Raw genomic sequence first — 21,835 nt, forward strand, 5'->3', positions numbered from 1 at the left:
AAAAAGAGATCATAGTTTACAATGATGGAATTATTTCATAGCAACGTTTTAAAGCTTTTCTTTCAGATTATAAAAAAGCTTGTGTATTAATCTTGGATGAGCAGAATATTTATTTATTATAAATTATTACATTCCACCTTTTCATAGAGGAGAGCAAGGTGACATGCATAATGCTCTAACTTCAGATTTTCCATACAACAACAATCTTCTGACGTGACATGGTCCAAGTCAGCTTGATGGTAAACCTGAAATAATCTAGCCATTTCCACATATGAGATAGACTAAAAAATTTTGAGTCCTAGAGGTTTATTGCTATATGTCACCGGCTTTCTACTTTTTGTTATTGAGATTTTCACTATCTGATTTATATGATGTCATTTATCATATCTTTCCCCCCTCCTGAAAAATAATCAAAAAATTTGTGAAATCCGTAGAAAAGTCAGTCATGAAATTAAAAGCTTATTTGAAACCCCCGGGATGCATTAAAATACAGATTGATTTATACCTATATAAGAAAACAGACATGATTGATCTTTTCCTATGTTCTTGAGTAAAAGAGAAAATTTACACTGCATATTTGGGCTACTTTTAAGGCACAGTTAGAAAATATTTCTTGCCATGGTCAGATCTCATATTCTTGGTTGTGTGAACAATAACAATTCTAATAGTTGAACTATTTTCTTTAGAACTTTAGTATAAATTATTTGTAATGGAATGTGAAAATGGCCTTGGAAGATTTGGTGAGGGTGAGGAAGATACGCTTTTCCTTCTGATTTGTGAGAAACAGGCAGAAAAAAGAAATTTAGAAATTATCTTCTGTAATTTATCAGGCAGTATAAAGACAGAATTGGAATTTTGTTCTTTCGAACTTTCAAGGTTGATGTAATTTTTTTTCTCCCTCCATCTTTCAAGGTCACTCTTATATTCTATTACAGTATTTTATATTCTGTGGATGTAAATTCTCATCGAATGTGGGACCCATAATTTCCTGGAAGGATTTTTGATATTTGCCAGACTAAACGTTGGAACAAGTTACTAAAGAAACAACTGAACTATTCTGATATATTAGAAAACATTTGGATAAGAATATTGGCTTAATTTTCCAGATGAAAGGGAGATGACTCTGGAGCAAAAATGTGTGTTATTTTCTTGTGTCAAAACATTTGAATAGATGTACACAGGTTTTAAAAGGTCAGAGGCATTACTGTACAAAAATATGGGCTAAATAAGGGCTAAATAAGAAACATATCAACATAGCAGGAGGATAGATGTAAGTCAAGACCCCTCTGAATAGCCCTTCTGTGATAGTTTCTTAGTAATTTTCTTTGATGTAGCCTCTGCATGTAAATTCTTAGTAAAGAGCATAAATAGAAAACTGGTGATCCAGATATTTAGACTAGAGCTTCCATCAGTCCCATGAGTAATGGTCAGGATTCTTGAAGCTCTAGCCCAGTGTTTCCCAACCTTGACAACTTGAAGATATCTGGACTTCAACTGGGAATTCTGGGAATTGAAGTCCAGATATCTTCAAGTTGCCAAGGTTGGGAAACACTGCTCTAGTCAATAGATGTGGAGGGCCACAAATGGCTGTTCTAGAGAGTTCTGCAGAAAAAGCTACACTGTATGGTTTCAAATCCATATTTCAGGAATGAAATTTTTTGGGTTTTAAATTGTTTTGATTTCAATTATGAATGAGTGGAGTTGAACAATAGCAATATGCAGTTTTCTGCATTGCTGAGAATAGATGGTGTTGGTAGGTAACATTTAAATGCTACTTGATATTGTTTGCACAATCAACTTTACTGTGGATTTGAATGTGTTTATAATTAATGTGGACATAGTTTATTCTATAGCGTTTCTTTTATTTCTTCAGAACCTGATTTGAAAAAACGGATTCGTGTTCATTTACTCAATGCCCATGGTTTAGATGAAGCTGGTATTGATGGGGGTGGAATATTCCGAGAATTTTTGAACGAGCTACTTAAATCAGGATTTAACCCTAACCAGGGTTTTTTTAAGACAACTAATGAAGGATTGCTTTATCCAAATCCTGCTGCACAAATGCTTGTTGGAGGTTCTTATGCACGGCACTATTATTTTCTTGGGCGGATGCTTGGAAAGGTAAATAAATGCATTAATATATAAACTACTTGAATGCCGCAAAAGACACACAGTAGTCAGGTCAACATTTAGTAGAATAATCTGGGTGGCAAAGGCAGGTTTGTATATATTTCTCCTTTTGTTTCAAAAGATATATATTTATATCTTTATCACTGTTAAGGATTATGTCTCAAACAGATTCATAACATTTTGAAACAAGCACAAGGGTAATGCGAAAGAAACAGAAATAACTTTTTTAAGGACTAAGTTATATGCTAGCATTTTATATCCTTTAGTCTGATTTTTCCCTGCTAATTAATGCTCTTTAATAGCATGTGGAATGCTGTGTTACTACCCAAGAAACAAATTGATAAAAAGGTTGTTGATTCTGTGAGAAATGTTTAAAAAGTACAGGTTGTACAACTTGTTTAGCATGTCCAAAGATACTCTCAATGTCTGATAATTTTGTTAGTATTTGAAGCATCAGAGTAAAAGCGAAGAGACCTTGAGTTCTTCTCCCTCCTTAGCCACAAAGTCCAGCTAGGAGATCTTGGGACATTTTCAGTCCTATTATCTCAAGATTCTGTTTATTCATTTATTTCTATTTCTGTTGTATTTACAGTAAAATGGTGCATATCACAAAGCCACACAAGGATATAACAAAAAGTAATGCAGAGAACACCATCTGTGAATCAGAAAAAAGTAACTGCAGTACAGCTTAGCAAAAAAGTGCATTTTTAAACCTTTTTATTTTAATTAATATAAAAATACTATATATAATATTTTATACTAATATAAAAATAAAAACAAGAACTGTAAAACAGGTACTTTAAAATCAAAATTTTACTGATAAAAAGTATGGATTTTTGTAACCGTATTTTTACATTAATTGATATAAAAATATGGTTACAAAAATCCATACTTTTTATCAGTAAAATTTTGATTTAAAAGTACCTGTTTTACAGTTCTTGTTACTCTGTTCATTTAGTGTACTATTTAAAATACTGTATTGTGAACCTTGCAGGAGGGAACCCATATTGGTCTGTGGTAGCAAAATATAGAAAGTATTTTGTATCAACTTATTCCAACTAATATGTTTTATTCGTTTTTATGTTGTCTATTTTGTGTTTTATTTGTTTGAATCATATAAGTGTGAAATAGGCCTCTATATTAATCAAATAAAAATAACCATGGTTCTTACATCAGTGTAACTAAAATACAATTCAGGTGCACATTCTCACATCTCTATAAAGTGATTGGGAGAGGTGAAAAATAGGAGAGGGGCATACTTCCATACTTTGTAAATACGTTCATGCAGAATCAAGGACATTTGCCTTGTTGCTATCTTTTTAAACAAAAAAACCCTGTGTCTGATTGAGATAAACTGAATCACCACGTTAAACCTTAACATGAAAAGAACTTTTGATCACTCAGAAGGTAAGAAAGTTTTGCAGTGTGTAATCTGTGTTTATATAGAGTCAGGATGATGGTGTTATCTAAAAATTAGCTATATCCAAGTGCAGAAACATCTATTAAGTGGCATTCAGCAAGAAGATAAGGCACGGTCCTATTGTTCAACCAGACCTTATTTTTCAGCCTCTGTCCAAATTGCACCTTAAGTGAATAGTTATTCATCCATTTATAAAAATGGATGAATAGCATCCATTTACAAGCTATTTCTAAGGTGATTTGGTGATAAAAGTCCTTGTGTGAATAAATGGCCCATGTTATAAAAGAAATTGCCAGATGAAAGCAGTGGTATAAACCAAAAGAACTGTTTTTACAGCTACAGTGTCACTGGAAACAGAATATATTAAAATGGAATAATTTATATACAGGTGAAACTCGAAAAATTAGAATATCGTGCAAAAGTTCATTTATTTCAATAATGCAATTTAAAAGGTGAAATGTAATATATGAGAGAAACTCCTTACATCAAGGCAAGATAGTTCAAGCCATGATTTGTCATAATTGGGATGATTATGGGGTACAGCTCATCAAAATCCCAAATCCACAATTAGAGAAAAATAGAATATTACACTGTGCCAGAGAGAGAAACCCAGGGGGAATGGCAGGAAACTGGCCGGGCCTTCGTGCAGCTCTCAAATTTCCTGGGAAATTTTTCTGGGCTCGGGTTGTTAAATAGAAAATGGTTCTTAAGAATTCTTGAACACCTGGGTCTTACCTAGAAAAATTCTGTAAAAAATGTAATTATGTTTTGTTTCACTTGTTTACTAAACAGAAGAAATATTTGTGTAACCTACATAAATAACTTCTGATTCACCACACTATTTTGTAAATATTCAGAAGATTCTAATTTCAGATTCTAATATTCAGGAGGGAGAAAACTCAATAATATGCAATGCCTTTTAATTAACTCTAATTGAAATTTATTTATTTATTTAAATTCAACTAATACTTTTCCAGATGGTGGATTCTTTCATATAACCAATTATCTTTTCATTACAAATGACTAAACTTAGTATCAGCATTTGTAAGTATGTGTCCAGCATTAAAACACTGCTAAAAGTGTGGTATTTTAACACTAAATCTTTGAGAATGAAAAGATTCTATTGATTGATTGTGATATTTATTGGGTCATAATGTATTTAAATTTTCTTTAATGCATATGTTAGCGATTGTTTACTGTGATAAAGTGCAGAAAGGTCTCTGTGAGCAATTCTGCATGGAAAGAATTACCTCATGTCAATGGTCACTTCTCAATTAAAAGTTCCATTAGCAGATGATTCCAGCTTCTGGTTTGTGTACTGATTGCATTTTATAGCTCCTAAATCAGGCTGCCTAGACAGGGAATAAATAAACAGTTAAAGTATGTGGTAATGGCATCCTGATCTTTTTTCTTTTTTTCTTTTTGTCTTTGGAAACACCTAGGTCCATTTAAGCCAATTAAGTTCAGAATATTTACTGAAATAAAAAATTGTGGCGTTTGAACTCTTACTGAAAATGAGTACTTTGCTAATTTGAGAATATTGATTCAGCTTGATACCTGTCTTCACTGTTTAGATTAATGATAGTAACCTTCGCACAGCTTTTTTAAAAAAAACTTGTTTCATAGAGGTATATATTTATTCTGGTAATGTCCTTTCAAGAACTTCTCTAATTCCGCATGAATATAAGAATTCTTCTGCAGAGGTTAATATCTTATCTGTAATAAGCTGTATCACTATAGAGTTGTTATCAATACATCTGATTGTACTGTTCTCTAGAACCAGAATATCTCCGAGACCGCCTCCTGCCGCACGAATCCCAGCGACCGATTAGGTCCCACAGAGTGGGCCTTCTCCGGGTCCCGTCAACTAAACAATGCCGGTTGGCGGGTCCCAGAGGAAGAGCCTTCTCTGTGGCGGCGCCGGCTCTCTGGAACCAACTCCCCCCCCGGAGATTAGAACTGCCCCTACTCTTCCTGCCTTCCGAAAACTCCTTAAGACTCACCTTTGCCGTCAGGCATGGGGAAACTAAACATCTCCCCTGGGCATGTTAATTATACATGGTATGCTTGTGTGTGTGTTTGCTATTACATGGGGTTTTTCTTAAATCGTTAAATATTTTAATTAATTGGATTGTTGTGACTGTTTTTACTTGTTGTGAGCCGCCCCGAGTCTTCGGAGAGGGGCGGCATACAAGTCCAACTAATAAATGAATGAATGAATGAATGAATGAATGAATGAATGAATGAATGAATGAATGAATGAATGAATGAATGAATGAATGAATGAATGAATGAATAAATAAATAAATAAATTAAACAGGGCTATCCAAAGTTCTAAAATAACTTCTATGGGTACCTTCTAGTTGTGCATTTGAGAGGAAACTGAGCTTCTGAATTTGAAGTTATCCTTGTCCAACCTGATCCTTTCCTGATGTATTGGACAATGGGACTCATTTTCCCTTGCTTGTCTGGAGACAATAAATGGAGCAAACAGAAATGGCAAAATAGCTAATATAGGTAGCCCCCAACTTAGGACAAGTCAATGACAATTTAAAATTATGAAAAACTTTCCCAAAGCTACTTTTGACTCACTTTCAGAGTTGTGGAGATACATACACAAGGAAAAATGGATTCAACTAATAATCATGGAATTGACTTAAGGTTGGTCATGAAAGTGGTCATAACTTGAATTTGGCCACATGTTGCATCTGAAATTCCAGTCTCAATTCTGGTCGTAACTCGAGGACTACCTGTAGTTAAGGTTTGTTTTGATTATTATGGAACCATTTTATTATTAGTGTTGAAAAATGTTGAGTGCAATGAAAAAATGGTGAAAAGAGAGCAGGTAATCCTCATCTTACAATAATTTGTTTAGTGACTGTTCGATATTACAAATGCATTAAAAATAATAATGACAGTTTTTCACAGTTACAATAATTGCAGCAATCCCATGGTCGTGTGATCAAAATCCAGATGCTTGGCAACTGATTCCCATTTTATGATGGTTGCAGTGATGCAGGGCTATGTGATCACTTTTTGTGACCTTCCGACAAGCAAAGTCAATGTCAGATTCACTTAATGACAAATCAGTCAGATTCACTTAACAACCGTGTTGCTATTTTAACAAATACATTGATTCACTTAACATCTATGGCAAGAAAGGTCGTAAAATGGAGCAAAACTCACAACATTTAGAGTCACTCAGCAGTAGGAGTTTCGGGCTCAATTGTGGTTGTAAATTGAGGACTATCTGTAATATTGCTAATCATAAAAGTAGTCCTTGGCTTATCGCCACAATTAAAGCCTAAACTTTCAGATCTAAGCAAGGCAGTTGTTAAATAAGTCACATCTCATTTTGCAGTTGTTTTGCCACAATTGTTAAGTGAATCAGTGCAGTTGTTAAGTGAATCGTGATTGTTAAGCGAATCTGGCTTCCCCCGTTGACTGCTTGTCAAAAGCTGTTTGGGAACGTCACAGATGATGCTCGCATGACCTCAGGACAATACAATCATCATAAACACATGCCAGTTTTCAAGTGTCAGAATCTTGCGGCTGCTTGAGAACCCATCATAAGTCACTTTTTTCAATGCCATTGTAACTTTAGTCACTAAATGAACGGTTGCAATAGCGATAGCATTTAGACTTATATACTGCTTCACACTGCTTGATAGCCCTCTCTAAGCGGTTTAATCAGCATATTTTCCCCAACAATCTGGGTCCTCATTTTTCCGACCTTGGAAGGATGGAAGGCTGTGTCAATCTTGAGCCTACTGAGATTCAATCTACGAAACTGCTGGCAGCTGGGGATCAGCAGAAATAGCTTGCACTACTGCACTCTAACCACTGCGCCACCGAGGCTCAGTGAAATGGTTGCAAGGCAAAACTACCATATATGGGTAGCCCTCGACTTATTACCACAATTCAGCCCAAAATCTATGTTACTAAATAAAAGAATTTAAGTGAGTATTGTCCCACTTTATGACTTTTCTTGCTATATTTGTTAAGTGAAGCATTTCAATTGTTAGTAACAGTTGTGAAATGAATCTGGTTTTCCCACTGACCTTGCTTGCCAGAAGGTCATAAAATGGGATCACATAAGCCCCGGGCCACTGCAATGGTCATAAACATGAGCCAATTGGCAAGCATCCCAATTTAAATCCGTGACCGTGGGGATGCTGCAACGGTCATAAGTAAGAAAAATTATCATAACTTATTGAATTGTTACTAAATGAACTGTTGTAAATCGAGGACTACCTGTATATATCATAAAAGAAATATAAGGTTATTCTTATTTTCTATTTACATATCTAGTAATTTTTATTTTATGTAAGGCAACAAACCCGTTTTTCTCTTCATGCTAGAAATCAGCATGGAAGATCAGAATTGTATTTGTTTATTTTTTCTTAAATTGATGGTTTTGTTATTTTAAAAACGGTAATGGTTAAAGTGAGCCTAGTGTGAGAAAAACATACTTTTTAACTTTTTGTGTCTCATCCTTTGGGAATGTGAGTAGTTTGCTTTGAAATACAGTATATGTGCACCTTAATATTTGTTATCCAGCAAAGAGATTTTAAAAACAGAATAAGGAACGTTAGCTTTGTTAAATTGAATGTTATGTAGGAGAACTTTTCCTATAATTAGAAAACTTTTTTGTCTTGTCTGGCACAAATACACTATGTTCTTTTGAAATTTTGCAGCTGAAGAGACTCTTTGTAGATAAATTTATCTCCTCTTCTGTGATCTCAGTTTTTATTTTTTTGTTCTCCCGCTCCCTGGTTATATCAAAAAATGTCTTTTTGGTATTCTCTTACGATAATAGAATTTATTTTCATATTTTAAGCGTGCCTAGTATGTAGGAATTAGGGGGCTTTGATCTGTGTTATTTATATAGGATTTAGCTTTCAAAATAAAAATATTTCTCTCACAATTTGTCTCAACTCCTTAAAATTGTGGAATCGGGCTCCCCTTCTCCATCAACTCCTTTCACAAGTGCTTTCTGTCATTAAAAATGATGGATTAAGAGAAAGTACAGTGATACCTTGTCTTACAAACTTAATTGGTTCCGGGATGAAGTTCTTAAGGTGAAAAGTTTGTAAGACGAAACAATGTTTCCCATAGGAATTAATGGAAAAGCAATTAATGTGTGCTAACTAAAATTCACCCTTTTTGCTAGCCAAAGCGCTCGTTTTTGCGCTGCTGGGATTTCCCTGAGGCTCCCCTCCATGGGAAACCTCACCTCCGGACTTCTGTGTTTTTGTGATGTTGCAGGGGAATCCCAGTAGGTGAATCCCAGCATTGCAAAAACGGGCACTTCACTGGCAACGGAAGTCTGGAGGTGGGGTTTCCCAGCGAAGGGAGCATCAGTGAAATCGCAGAATTGCAAAAACACCGAAGTCCTCGAAACCCCACCTCCAGACCTCTGTGTTTTTGTGATGCTGCGATTTCACTGAGGCTCCCCTTGCTGGGAAACCCCACCTCCGGACTTCTGTTGCCAGCAAAGCGCCCGTTTTTGCACTGCTGGGATTGCCCTGCTGGGATTTCCCTGCAGCGTTACAAAAGCATGGAAGTCCGGAGGTGGGGTTTCCCTTGGAGGGGAGCCTCAGGGGAATCCCAGCAGTGCAAAAACGGGTGCTTCGCTGGCAATGGAAGTCCGGAGGCGGGGCATCCCAGTGGCGGCAGTGGGTTTGTAAGGTGAAAATAGTTTGTAAGAAGAAGCAAAAAAATCTTAAACCCCAAGTTTGTATCTCGAAAAGTTTGTATGATGAGGCGCTTGTAAGATGAGGTATCACTGTACAGATAGTCCTTGACTTACAAGAATTCATTTAGTGACAGTACAAGGGCATTGAAAAAAGTTTCTTGCTTGTGACTTTTGCACCACCCTTATGCTCATGTGGTCAAAATTCAGATGCTTGGCCATTGGTTCATATTTATGACCACTGTTGTGCCCCAAGATCATGTGATCCCCATTTGTGACCCTCTAACAAGCAATCAGTGGGTAAATTAGATTCACTTAACAACCGGGATACCAACTTAAAAACTGTAGTGATTTGCTTAATAACTGAGGCAAATGGGGCAAAACTCACTTAACAATATCATTATTATTTTATTATTTATTAGATTTGTATGCCGCTCCTCTTGGAAGAGGATATATATAAATATAAATTTGTAAAGCTTGATTGTGGTGAAAATGTTGGAGGATGTCTTAACCAGGGGTGTCAAACTTTATTGAGCGCCGCATTAAAGTTGAATGGCTGGGGCGGGCGTGGTGGGTATGACTAGTTCAACATCCCACAGCCCTCTGCCAGCAAAAACGGAACCCGTGAGGGCTGCACGCCTTCCTTTTGGGCTTGTTTTCACTGGAGAGGGCTGTAAGAGGCCGTTGCAGCTGAAAATTGAGCTGGGAGGACTGCATTCCATTTTCACTGGCAGAGGCACTGTGTCCTTCGATGTTTCCAAGGTGGCCTCGCAGATCAGATCTAAGCATCCCGGATGCCGGATTTGGCCCTCAGGCCTTGTGATACCCCTGTCTTAAACCAAGATAATCCCAGTCTTCTGGGAGAGGGATAATAGCTTTTCCTTGTAGTGAGCCCCCACCCAAGTTTCTTGATTGAATTGTGTGGTGCATTTTGAAATTCCAAATAGAACCAATGCACAACAATAATGGTGCTTGCTGATTATCGTTGTAAGTCATGATTCTCATAAGGCAGAAGATCACATGATGGACTTGATTTTATGGCTTTTTAAAAAAATGGTCATTAAATGACTGTCCTCTTTGTTTAAGTAATCAACCTGGTCATTAAGTGAAAGCTCTGGTTGTTACCTAAACCCATCATTCGCTAATTTGTTTTTTGCTGGAAACTGGAAATAAATGCTAGTTTTTGGCAAACATGTTGGAAATTGAAGTCACATGATTGCTGGACACTGCAAATGGCCTTAAATGCAAGCTGGTTGCTGAGCACTTAAATTGTGACCGTGTTAGTAGGGGCATCCATGGGAACCTCTTAACCAGGTTGTAAGGACCTTTTGGAGAGTTCGTTAGCTTTAGTAATTCCTCAATCAGTTGCAGATTATATAGATCTTTTTGATAATTTTTTTTAAAAAAGAAAAGAAATGGTGACTCATATCTGTAACTTTCCTATGACTCTCCTGAAATATGCTGTATGAATCCACTGTGGATCTGTGTATAAGCAATCAATTACCATGTGTGCATTCCCGATCTAATGCTGAAAATAAATTGCATTAAAAAGTTTAAATTGTGCCCCTTAGGCAGACAGAAGCTCATTAATGTAGAGCTTCCTTTCAAGTATGTTTTAATTAGAAAAGGGACTGTTTTCAAGGTGTGACTGATTTGGCCAACAAAACTCCAGAAAAGTAGGCAATTTTGCTGTGTGAGCAACCATACCTCCCCATCAGAAAAATATAGAGCTCAAATATAATTAACTTAACAAAGAACGATTGTATGTTAGGAAGGTGCATTTTGCAAAACTTAGCTTTTACACTAATTGGAAAATTAACTATCCATCTTATTGTGTATTTTAAATGTTCGTCTTGCTTTTTAAATATATATTGGAGGAATCTGTCTAAGAAAATCTGTATTTAATTAAATGATAGTCCAGATTCCATAATCCAGGTGGCCTAAAGTGCTTTATATAATTTTTAGATTAAGTTATAAATGTTTGCTATGGAGTTACCTGAAGATTGATGGAGATGCATTTGAAAAGCATTATTTTTTTATTGATTCTTAATGTAGTAAATTACTAAAGTTATTTGGCAGCAAACAGAAATGGCCTGTGATGTTGTTCACATTTATTCTCCTGATAGTACCACAATTTGCATTAATTGCATTGCTAGTGCACTCACTTATATTAAAAGGCTTCTAGTATAATTAATCCTTTTTATTTCAAATCATTTTGGCACAATTTCCAGCAATAAACACTCATAAAAGGTAGACACTTGAGAAATAACAAGCAGGTTGCTTCAATATACCTATTGCTATTTTCTCTTGACATGAAGTTATTGATAGGCTTCTAGGAGCCAGTATTGCATATGGCCTAAGAATTAAGACTCACATGAAAAATGGTAAGTGGATTATTTTGCATAAAAAATAGACAGTTCTTGAATCCCTGTAATTAACCTGTGTTTAAAAAAATACCTTGATTTATGCCTACATTTGTATTTCAGTTGCATACATTATGGAAATTTAATTTATAATCCATTTAGCTGATGTGATCATAGTATTTAGAACTATTATTTATTAAATGCTTCAAAGCTACTTTTCCCAACTTGATTCTCTCAAGAGGAATTCTAATTGCAACTTCCAGAAATTTACAGAACATCTGGAGGGCATCCAATTGGAGAACGCTACTTTAAAAACTTCATTTTGAGATAGCCTAAAAAAAAAGACACAAAAAGGAATTGTATCAAAGTTTGTGTGTGTGTGTGTGTGTGTGTGTGTGTGTATGCGTGTATGTATGTATGTATGTATGTATGTATGTATGTATGTATGTTTACAGTATTTCCCTGAAAATAAGACATGTCCCCATAATAGGGCCAATCATGTTGTGAGCCGCCCTGTCTAAGGAGGAGGGCGGCATAAAAACCAACCAACCAACCAACCAACCAAACAAACAAACAAACAAATAAATAAATAAATCCTTTTCAGAGCATGAGCTGAAATAAGCCCCCCCCCTCACTACTTTCTGGGGAAAGCAGGACATACTGGGAGCTGCTTTTTTTGCGGCGGTCACTCTTTTGGCCAGGAGAGCGAGAGCAAGTGAGAGATGGGTGCACGCACCTGCAGCGGGGTTAGCTCGGCTCCCTCTGGGCTCTGCCTATGGCAATATGAAACATACTCCTGCCTGTGAGGAAGGGGAGGTGAGAATCAATCCTTGCTTCGCCGCCTCCTCGCAGGCAGGATTTGTTTCAAAGCACTGCCTGAGGCAGCCCAGAAGAGCTGCTTGTATTGCAACGAGTGTGTGACACTACAGGATCATGATTCAATGATATCCCACCCTTGTACACTGGAACTTGGGTATATCCCATGCTGGACTCTCCTTCCAGAGGCATGGGAGAAGAACCGTTGAACTTACCTGAACGGTCTTCTCCATGTCCTGGAAGGAGAGTCCAAACCGTCCCATTGAAACATGGACAGTTGTTGCGTTTCAGTTAATGGTTGTGTTAGTTGTTTAATAAATTCTGTTTACCATTTGAATTCGTTTTTTAAAACTGAGGTACTGGGGCAGCAAGGGGGCGGTACCTACTTAATATGTTAATTATATTAATTTAAAACTCAGTCCCTATCAATAAGACTTGAGCTAAATCCCATGCTGGACTCTCCTTCCAGGACATGGAGAAGACCGTTCAGGTAAGTTCAACGGTTCTTCTAATATACATTCTATATTCTAAGAGCCTTCTCTGTGGTGGCCCCAGCCCTCTGGAACCAACTCCCCCCAGAGATTAGAACTGCCCCCACCCTCCTTGCCTTTCGTAAACAACTTAAAACCCACCTCTGCCGCCAGGCATGGGGGAATTGAGATCCTCTTTCCCCCTAGGCCTTTACAATTCTTTGCATGGTATGTATGTATGTATGTTTGGTTTTTATATTAATTGATTTTTAATCATCAATACCAAATTACTATTGTACACTGTTTTATTGTCGCTGTTAGCCGCCCCGAGTCTCTGGAGAGGGGCGGCATACACATCCAATAAATAAATAAATAAATAAATAAATACAGTATACTTAATACAAAGTATATTAATATTTAATGCAAATAATTAAAAACAAAGGCACAGTGTCATTTGTTCTGTTCAGAGTTACATTGAACTTTTATCCATTCTTGTTAGAAAATGGCTAAACGTTCCCCCCCCAATTATTTTAAAACCATAAATAAATACAGTAAAAATTCTTGAGTGAATATGTATAAATTGTAACTAGATGGGTGGGCATTGGATTTGGTATTATGTACTGTACTGTTTTTTATTATTGTTGTGAGCCGCCCCGAGTTTGCGGAGAGGGGCGGCATATAAATCCAATAAACCTAAACCTAAACCATAATATATAAGAAAATGCACTTTTTTGTTGAATTGAGTACGTGTGCACATACACACACACCGCACACACACACCATAATTAAAGCAGATTCAGTTACCATGTTTTCTCAAAAATAAGACCCGGTCTTATATTTTCATGAATCCCGAAATAAGCGCTTTGCCTTAATGCCATGCACTCAAAAGCCTTATTGGGATTTTTATCAGGGGATGTCTTATTTTGGGGGAAACAGGGTACAAAGATCAACATTATAAATACAAATATAGAAATTTATGATACATATTATAGATCTTTTAAATAAATGGAGATAGAATTGAATTAACAGATTAACAGACTTTGAAGGAACCTTGCAGGTCACCTAGTCCAATCCAAGCAGGAGACGCTACATCTGCCTACCTAGGATCCAACTCACAACCTCCTGATTGTCCAAGCTTACACTTTTCTGTTCTTTTGCTCCTTTCTATGAATCACTACAGGTGAATAAAGCATGAAGAACAAACAGGATGGGTTTGCAATTTTTCACAATTTTCATAATGCAGAATTCAACTCCCTTTCGTGTAGGATTGCAACATATAAGAGGACTAAATGCATATACAGTGTTCCCTCGATTTTTGCAGGGGATGCGTTCCGAGACTGCCCTTGAAAGTTGAATTTCCGCGAAGTAGAGATGCGGAAGTAAATACAGTATTTTTGGCTATGAACAGTATCACAAGCCTTCCCTTAACACTTTAAACCCCTAAATTGCAATTTCCCATTCCCTTAGCAACCATTTAGATTATTACTCACCATGTTTCTTTATTAAAGTTTATTAAAAGAAATATTTATTAAAAGTGGATGAAAGTTTGGTGATGACATATGACGTCATCGGGCAGGAAAAACCGTGGTATAGGGGGGGAAACCGCAAAGTATTTTTTAATTAATTTTTTTGAAAAACCGTGGTATAGACTTTTCGCGAAGTTTGAACCCGCGAAAATCGAGGGAACACTGTGCATTTTTGCAATAGTGGTGAATATCTATTGCTCGCTTGGAGAATGAACTTTCACCCCTTATGTGCATTTTTATTGTAAACAGGGTTGAGAATAAAAATGTAATTTTAAATTTAGATTTTCCCCCCCTGCTACATATCCTTAATTTTCTTATACCATGTTATGATTTATCATATTGGGTATACCTGTTTCATTTTGCTGAAAATTGTCTGAATAAAAGTTACCAAAAACTAACTCTACATTTGGGCCATGAGATTTTTAACAGGCATAGGAAATTAATGTATATGTTTCCTGTTCTTCTGATGAATATCAAATGAGTGAGTTTCAATCTCTTTATACTTTTTCAAAGGCTTTATATGAAAATATGCTCGTTGAACTTCCTTTTGCCAGTTTTTTCCTCTCCAAGTTGTTGGGCACAAGTGCTGATGTTGACATTCATCATTTGGCATCTCTGGACCCTGAAATGTACAGAAACCTCCTTTTTCTTAAGAGCTATGAAGGCGATGTAGAAGAACTTGGGCTGAACTTTACTGTGGTAAATAATGATTTGGGAGAGGCACAGGTAAGAAGATATTTTCTCTGTCTCTTTTAGCCAGTTAACTATTAATTTCCCAGCACTATTTGCATTCAGATGCCATGGTGATAAAGCACTGACAAAATAACTGCTGTCTGTGCTATTTGGAATCAAAGCCTACAATTTCTTAGTGTTTTGATGATATTTTTTTTTGCTACAGTGTCAAAAATACAATTTTTTGTCCCTTTTTTTTGAAGACGTGCAATTTACGTGGTCATGTTTTCATTTCAAATTTGAATTCTCTATAACACAGTTTTATGTTTCATGGGCTTGCCCAGGCAATGGACTCAAAACTGATTCAAAAACAAGAGAGAGGGGGCATGGGGAGGGTGGATGAAAAACTTTCAATTGAAATTTGGGTTTATTTATTTTATTTATTTATTTATTAGATTTGTATGCCGCCCCTCTCCGTAGACTCAGGGCGGCTCACAACATACAATAAAACAATTCACAACAAATCTAATAAATTTAAAAAATTGTTTTTAAAAACCCCATTATTAAACCAGACATACACACAGACATACCATACATAAATTGTATAGGCCCGGGAGAGGGGGGAATGCCTCAATTCCCCCATGCCTGACGGCAGAGGTGAGTTTTAAGGAGTTTATGGAAGGCAAGGAGGGTGGGGGAAGTTCTAATCTCCGGGGGGAGCTGGTTCCAGAGAGTAGGGGCCGCCACGGAGAAGGCTCTTCCCCTGAGACCTGCCAGTTCTTCTTTATAGGTGATCTGCTCATTCTACTATTTTTCTGTACTGATACAAAAGACTGCATTAAATGACTCTTAATGTTAAATATTTTATAGCAGGGGTATCAAACTCAATTTCATTGAAGGATGCATCAGGGTTATGTTTGATCTTGGAAGGTCGGAGTGTCATGGACATAAGCATGACCATCTCAATGTAACTCATGTTGTGGGCACCGGTGGTGGCCAAGTGCTAAGGCAGGATTTCCCTGAGATCCTCTCTCCCATTCATTAAATTAATTCCTTCCTTCCTTCCTTCCTTCCTTCCTTCCTTCCTTCCTTCCTTCCTTCCTTCCTTCCTTCCTTCCTTCCTTCCTTCCTTCCTTCCCTCCCTCCCTCCCTCCCTCCCTCCCTCCCCTCCCCCCTCCCTCTCTTTTTCCTTCCCTCTTCATTCTCCTTTCTTCTTCATTCCCCTTTCCTTGTTTTTCCTTCCTTGCTATCTTCCCTTCTCTTTATTTGTCTTTCTACTTTCCCTTTCTCCTTTCCTGTCCCTTGAATGTTCAAATACAAAAAGGGAAACATTCTTCTTTTGTTTGCTTTTAGCTTGTTTTGCTAGCCCTCTGCCATACTCCATTTTTAGCGGAGACAGCCTCCTGCAGCCCTCTGCCAGCAAAAACAGATGGGGGGCACATGCCCTCCCCAACTCCATTTTCGCTGGCAGAGGTACCACAGGACAGTCCGTTGCTGTTTCCAGGCTGGGACCGTGGGTTGGATCTGGCCCGTGGTCCTTTAGTTCGACACTCCCGGGGTAGAGGAATCTCTGAGCAGCTAATCTTGAACTTTGAACACATTTCAATTTTTTTAATTGTGATTTGAATTCTCAAAACATGCACGTTTTGATTGTTTGCAAACCACCAAAAATACCTTAGTGCAAAACACTGTTTTGAATATCCTCAGAGAGCTCTTTTTAAATCAAGATGCATTTCAATACTTGTTTGATAAACTTCAAAAAGTTGCAGGTGTTTGAGTTAAAATCTTGAATTCCTTTCCTAGCAGGCCTAAATGTGTTTTTCCAAAATAATGTAAGATAGGAATGAGGGAGTAGCTGAAGCATTGAAGTATTTCCCTAGGGAATGTATATTTTCCATCTTTTATCGAAAGAGATTTTCAGAGGTTGGTGTCAACAAAAGTTTGTTGAATCAAACAAAACGTCTTGGTTGTTCCATTTTGCCACCTAGTGGCAAATGCTATGACCAATGGGCCATATTCCTTCCTTATCCAAAATGTACCCTTCTAGGCAAAGTCTCATTCTTCTACGTACTGATAGTGCCATAAAAAACAATGTATTGATATAATTAATGGAGATTTGAGTGTGGGCTGCAGCATGCCCAGTCAACGAAGCAGTGGAAGTGATGTGCCGGTGCCTGGAGGCTGTTGGGGCCTGGATGGGTGTCAACAAACTCAAACTCAATCCAGACAAGACGGAGTGGCTGTGGGTCTTGCCTCCCAAGGACAACTCGATCTGTCCATCCATTACCCTGGGGGGGGAATTATTGACCCCCTCAGAGAGGGTCCGCAACTTGGGCGTCCTCCTCGATCCACAGCTCACATTAGAGAAACATCTTTCAGCTGTGGCGAGGGGGGCGTTTGCCCAGGTTCGCCTGGTGCGCCAGTTGCAGCCCTACTTGGACCGGGAGTCATTGCTCACAGTCACTCATGCCCTCATCACCTCGAGGTTCGACTACTGTAACGCTCTCTACATGGGGCTACCTTTGAAAAGTGTTCGGAAACTTCAGATCGTGCAGAATGCAGCTGCGAGAGCAATTATGGGCTTCTCTAAGTATGCCCATATCACTCCAACACTCCGCAGTCTGCATTGGTTGCCGATCAGTTTCCGGTCACAATTCAAAGTGTTGGTTATGACCTATAAAGCCCTTCATGGCACCGGACCAGAATACCTTCGGGACCGCCTTCTGCCGCACGAATCCCAGTGACCGGTTCGGTCCCACAGAGTTGGCCTTCTCCGGGTCCCGTCAACTAAACAATGTCGTCTGGCGGGACCCAGGGGAAGAGCCTTCTCTGTGGCGGCTCCGACCCTCTGGAACCAGCTCCCCCCTGAGATTAGGATTGCCCCCACCCTCCTTGCCTTTCGCAAACTTCTTAAAACCCACCTCTGCCGTCAGGCATGGGGGAACTGAAACATCTCCCCCTTGCCCATGTTGTTTTGGTATTAGATTGATTGTATGCGTGTTTTGTTTATTTGTTTTAATACTCTGGGGTTGTTTTTTTATGAATTTTAGCTTAAAATTGTCATTGGATTGGTGGGTATTGGATTGTCATTATGTATTGTTTTTGTCTTGCTGTGAGCCGCCCCGAGTTTTCGGAGAGGGGCGGCATATAAATCCAATAAATCTAATCTAATCTAATCTAATCAGCATTGTATCATGGGAGGTGATTGTAAGATTGGAACTAGGGGGCAATTAAATTGTTCAGAGCAGGGATGTCAAACTGGCATCGTCATGGAGATGTCATCTGACATAACAGTACTCTCTCTCCCCCCCCCCCCCAATGCTAAACCAAGCATGGCCAGCACATGACTCATTAGCCCGTGGGCTAGGTGATTGAGAGCTTTGGTTTAAAGTGAATGAGATTGACTTCATAGATGTTTGTGTTTTTTTAGGTGGTTGAATTGAAGCTTGGAGGAAAGGATATTCCTGTCACTAGTGCAAACCGAATCGCCTACATCCATCTTGTGGCAGACTACAGGTTAAATAAACAAATCAGACAACACTGCTTGGCATTCAGACAAGGTCTTGCCAATGTTGTTAATCTTGAGTGGCTCAGAATGTTTGATCAACAAGAAATACAGGTATAATTGCCCATAATAAAGTGGAGAAAATGACGCATTTAGTGATTTTAAAGAAAATTAAGATTCTTATGTTCTGCCTAGAGGTATTAACCAGATATTTACTGCTTTTTCTCAAACCCTTCCAGGTTTTGATTTCTGGAGCCCAGGTTCCAATTAATTTAGATGATCTTAAAACTTTCACAAACTATTCAGGCAAGTACATGGTAAATAAAGGTGGTATTGAAGGACAAAAATAAAGAAACTAAGTGATGGGGGTTGAATGTGATTAATTCTCCTAATGTCAAGAGAAGAATAAATTAGGTGGTTACGTCCCGTATATGCACTCATTTTGGTGGATAATCAGAAGAATGTGAATAGCAAAAATATATATATTTTGTATTTGTATAAATAATCAGAAGAATATGGATAGCAAAAATATATTTTTTGGGATTTGTATGCCGTCCTGAGTCTAGGGAAAGGGGCAGCATACAAATCTAATAAATAATAATAATAATAAATAATAATATTAATATAACATGCAATAATATATAAAAAGGAATGAGTAGTCCTACAATTTAGCAACATGTTTCACTTAGTTTTTAAGATACTGTTACCCCTTAAATAGTATACGAAAGAAATAATTATATGTTCTTTTAACCATTCTTTATGCCTCGTATTAATAAAAGCTACTTTTCTAAAATCTTATTGTTTATTAGTTCACTCTTCTATCCTGATATTTTTCAGATCCATAGGAAGACTCAATAATTGTTTTCTAGTCATGTAGAATAACACTCTGACTCGGTTTTAATGTAGTTTTATTTTCTTTTTTTAAATGGTAGGAGGTTATACTGCAGATCATCCAGTAATCAAAATCTTTTGGAGAGTAGTTGAAAGTTTCACCGATGATGAAAAACGTAAATTACTCAAGTTTGTGACAAGCTGCTCGCGGCCTCCTCTCCTGGGTTTTAAGGTATCTGCCTTCATAATTTTGTCTTAGCTAATTTGTTACAGCCATAATAATAGTAAGTTAATAAACATCTGTTTAATTGAAAATCAAAGCACCATTAAATTATTAGGGATATACAGTGTTCCCTCGATTTCCGCGGGGGATGCGTTCCGAGACCGCCCGCGAAAGTCGAATTTTCACGAAGTAGAGATGCGGAAGTAAATACACCATTTTTGGCTATGGATAGTATCACAAGCCATCCCTTAACACTTTAAACCCCTAAATTACCATTTCCCATTCCCTTAACAACCATTTATTCACCATTATTACTGATACTCACCATTGAATAAGACACTTAGTGATCCTGATATTTATAAACATAATTATTTATTAACAATAATTATTTTTTTTGTTATTTATTTGCAAAAATTATTAGTTTGGCGATGACGTATGACGTCATCGGATGGGAAAAACCATGGTATAGGGAAAAAAACGTGAAGTATTTTTTAATTAATATTTTTTGAAAAACCGTGGTATAGGCTATTCGCGAAGTTCAAACCTGCGAAAATCGAGGGAACACTGTACATTGTAGAAATTACCATCATTCCCAAATAAAAGGTAAGATTTTATATATTCTCTAGGACAATATTTTAAATATTTTAAAAAGAACCTATAGCAGTCATTGTAATGGTACTTTAGAACTACAGTACCATTACAATGACTGCTATAGGTTCTTTTAAAAATATTTAAAACATTGTCCTAGAGAACATGTAAAATCTTTTATTTGGGAATGACCCTAATTTCTACAATGTACATCCCCCATAATGTTTAGGCTTAGAAGCATGTTTCATTGAGTTCAGTTTGGCTTCTTCTCATTTAAAAATATAGGATTGCAGCTTCAGTGGCTTTTTGCTCAATATCTGGCGAAATTAAACTAAAAAATTTGCAGAAGTATTTTTGGAGTATAAGACGCACCTTTCCCTCCTAAAAGAGGGTAGAAATGTTGGTGCATCTTATACACTGAATACACCCATTTTTGGTATCCTGAAGCCCTGCCCCTGTTTACCATTTTGGCGAAAAATGGGCCTGTTTTTTGCAAAATTGTAGTGGGCAGAGGGTCTGGAAAACCTGCAGAGCGCTCCTAGGGACTGCAGGAAGGCAAACCCACCCCTGTTTTTGCTAAAAAGAAAAATAATAAACCCAGTCGAGAAACAGGCTGTTTTTTGTAAAATGGGGGCATTTTTGCCTTCCCCCAGGAACTCTCTGCAGGCCCCCCAAATACTCTGCCCATCCCATGTTTTTAAATTACAAAAAAAATGGTTGAAAAATGAGCCCATTTTTGCAAAAAACAGGGTGCGCAGTGGGCTTGGGAAGCTGGGAGGGACAAAAACATTTTTTCTTACTTCCATCTTTGAAATCTTGGTGCATCTTATACACTGGTGCATCTTTAAGGCTGAAAAATACAGTAAATTAAAAAAGTGAAATCAGGGTAACATTAAATAAGTTCCAAGTCTTGGTGCATGCTGCTCGACATAATAATCCATTTTATCTCAATTATTTCAGATGATAAATGAACACAATCACTTTCCAAAGAAAGCAGGGCTTTCAACTATTATCATGTTACTAATAATGTGGTTGGGAATCATGATGTTGGTTCTGCCTTAAAATTAATATGGATATTTAGATGAATTTCTATAATGTAGAAAAACAGAACCACCCATGCTTCCTTCACTGCATGGACCTATTGCACATAGCCATTGCTTTACATACTGTTCACAACACCTCAAAACGCATTCTATATAGGAGGAGTAAGCAACCGACAATTCATATGGTCTATTCTTGAGAGTGCAGTTGCTGAAAAACAAAAGCTATGCTGCCATTTTGTTCCTGATTTCTCCTTCTGTCTTACAAATGTTATATAGAACCTATCTCTAAATTTCTACTTTGAGGTCTCCCTGTAGAACAGTTGAATGCTGTTTTCCATTCATCTTCCTCTCTGATGTGGACTCGGTAGTATGCTTCTCTGAGATCTAAAGCTTTTCCCTTGGCTAGTGAGACAGCATGTCCTTCATGAGAGGTAGGGGTATAGGTTGTGTGCTCATACACAGTTTATTGCCCATATAATCTCATAGTTACATCTTTTTTCCCCTTTGAATAGTATTGGGATTGCGACTGGTGGCTTGGCTGGCCCTTGCTAGG

General features: G+C 37.5%; 1 protein-coding gene across 2 annotated transcripts in view; it reads left to right on the forward strand.

Annotated features, from left to right (window-relative positions):
* UBE3C (ubiquitin protein ligase E3C) overlaps positions 1–21,835 on the forward strand; it is a 69,489-nt gene that overhangs the window by 38,575 nt on the left and 9,079 nt on the right. For both annotated transcript variants that reach the window (XM_070726449.1, XM_070726448.1), the window contains exons 18-22: positions 1,874–2,121; positions 14,934–15,146; positions 18,523–18,711; positions 18,837–18,903; positions 19,530–19,660. In XM_070726449.1, the coding sequence (XP_070582550.1) occupies positions 1,874–2,121; positions 14,934–15,146; positions 18,523–18,711; positions 18,837–18,903; positions 19,530–19,660 (848 nt within the window). The remainder of the gene's footprint in view (positions 1–1,873; positions 2,122–14,933; positions 15,147–18,522; positions 18,712–18,836; positions 18,904–19,529; positions 19,661–21,835) is intronic.

This window comes from Erythrolamprus reginae, chromosome Z, assembly GCF_031021105.1.
Source record: "Erythrolamprus reginae isolate rEryReg1 chromosome Z, rEryReg1.hap1, whole genome shotgun sequence".
Lineage (NCBI taxonomy): Eukaryota > Metazoa > Chordata > Lepidosauria > Squamata > Dipsadidae > Erythrolamprus > Erythrolamprus reginae.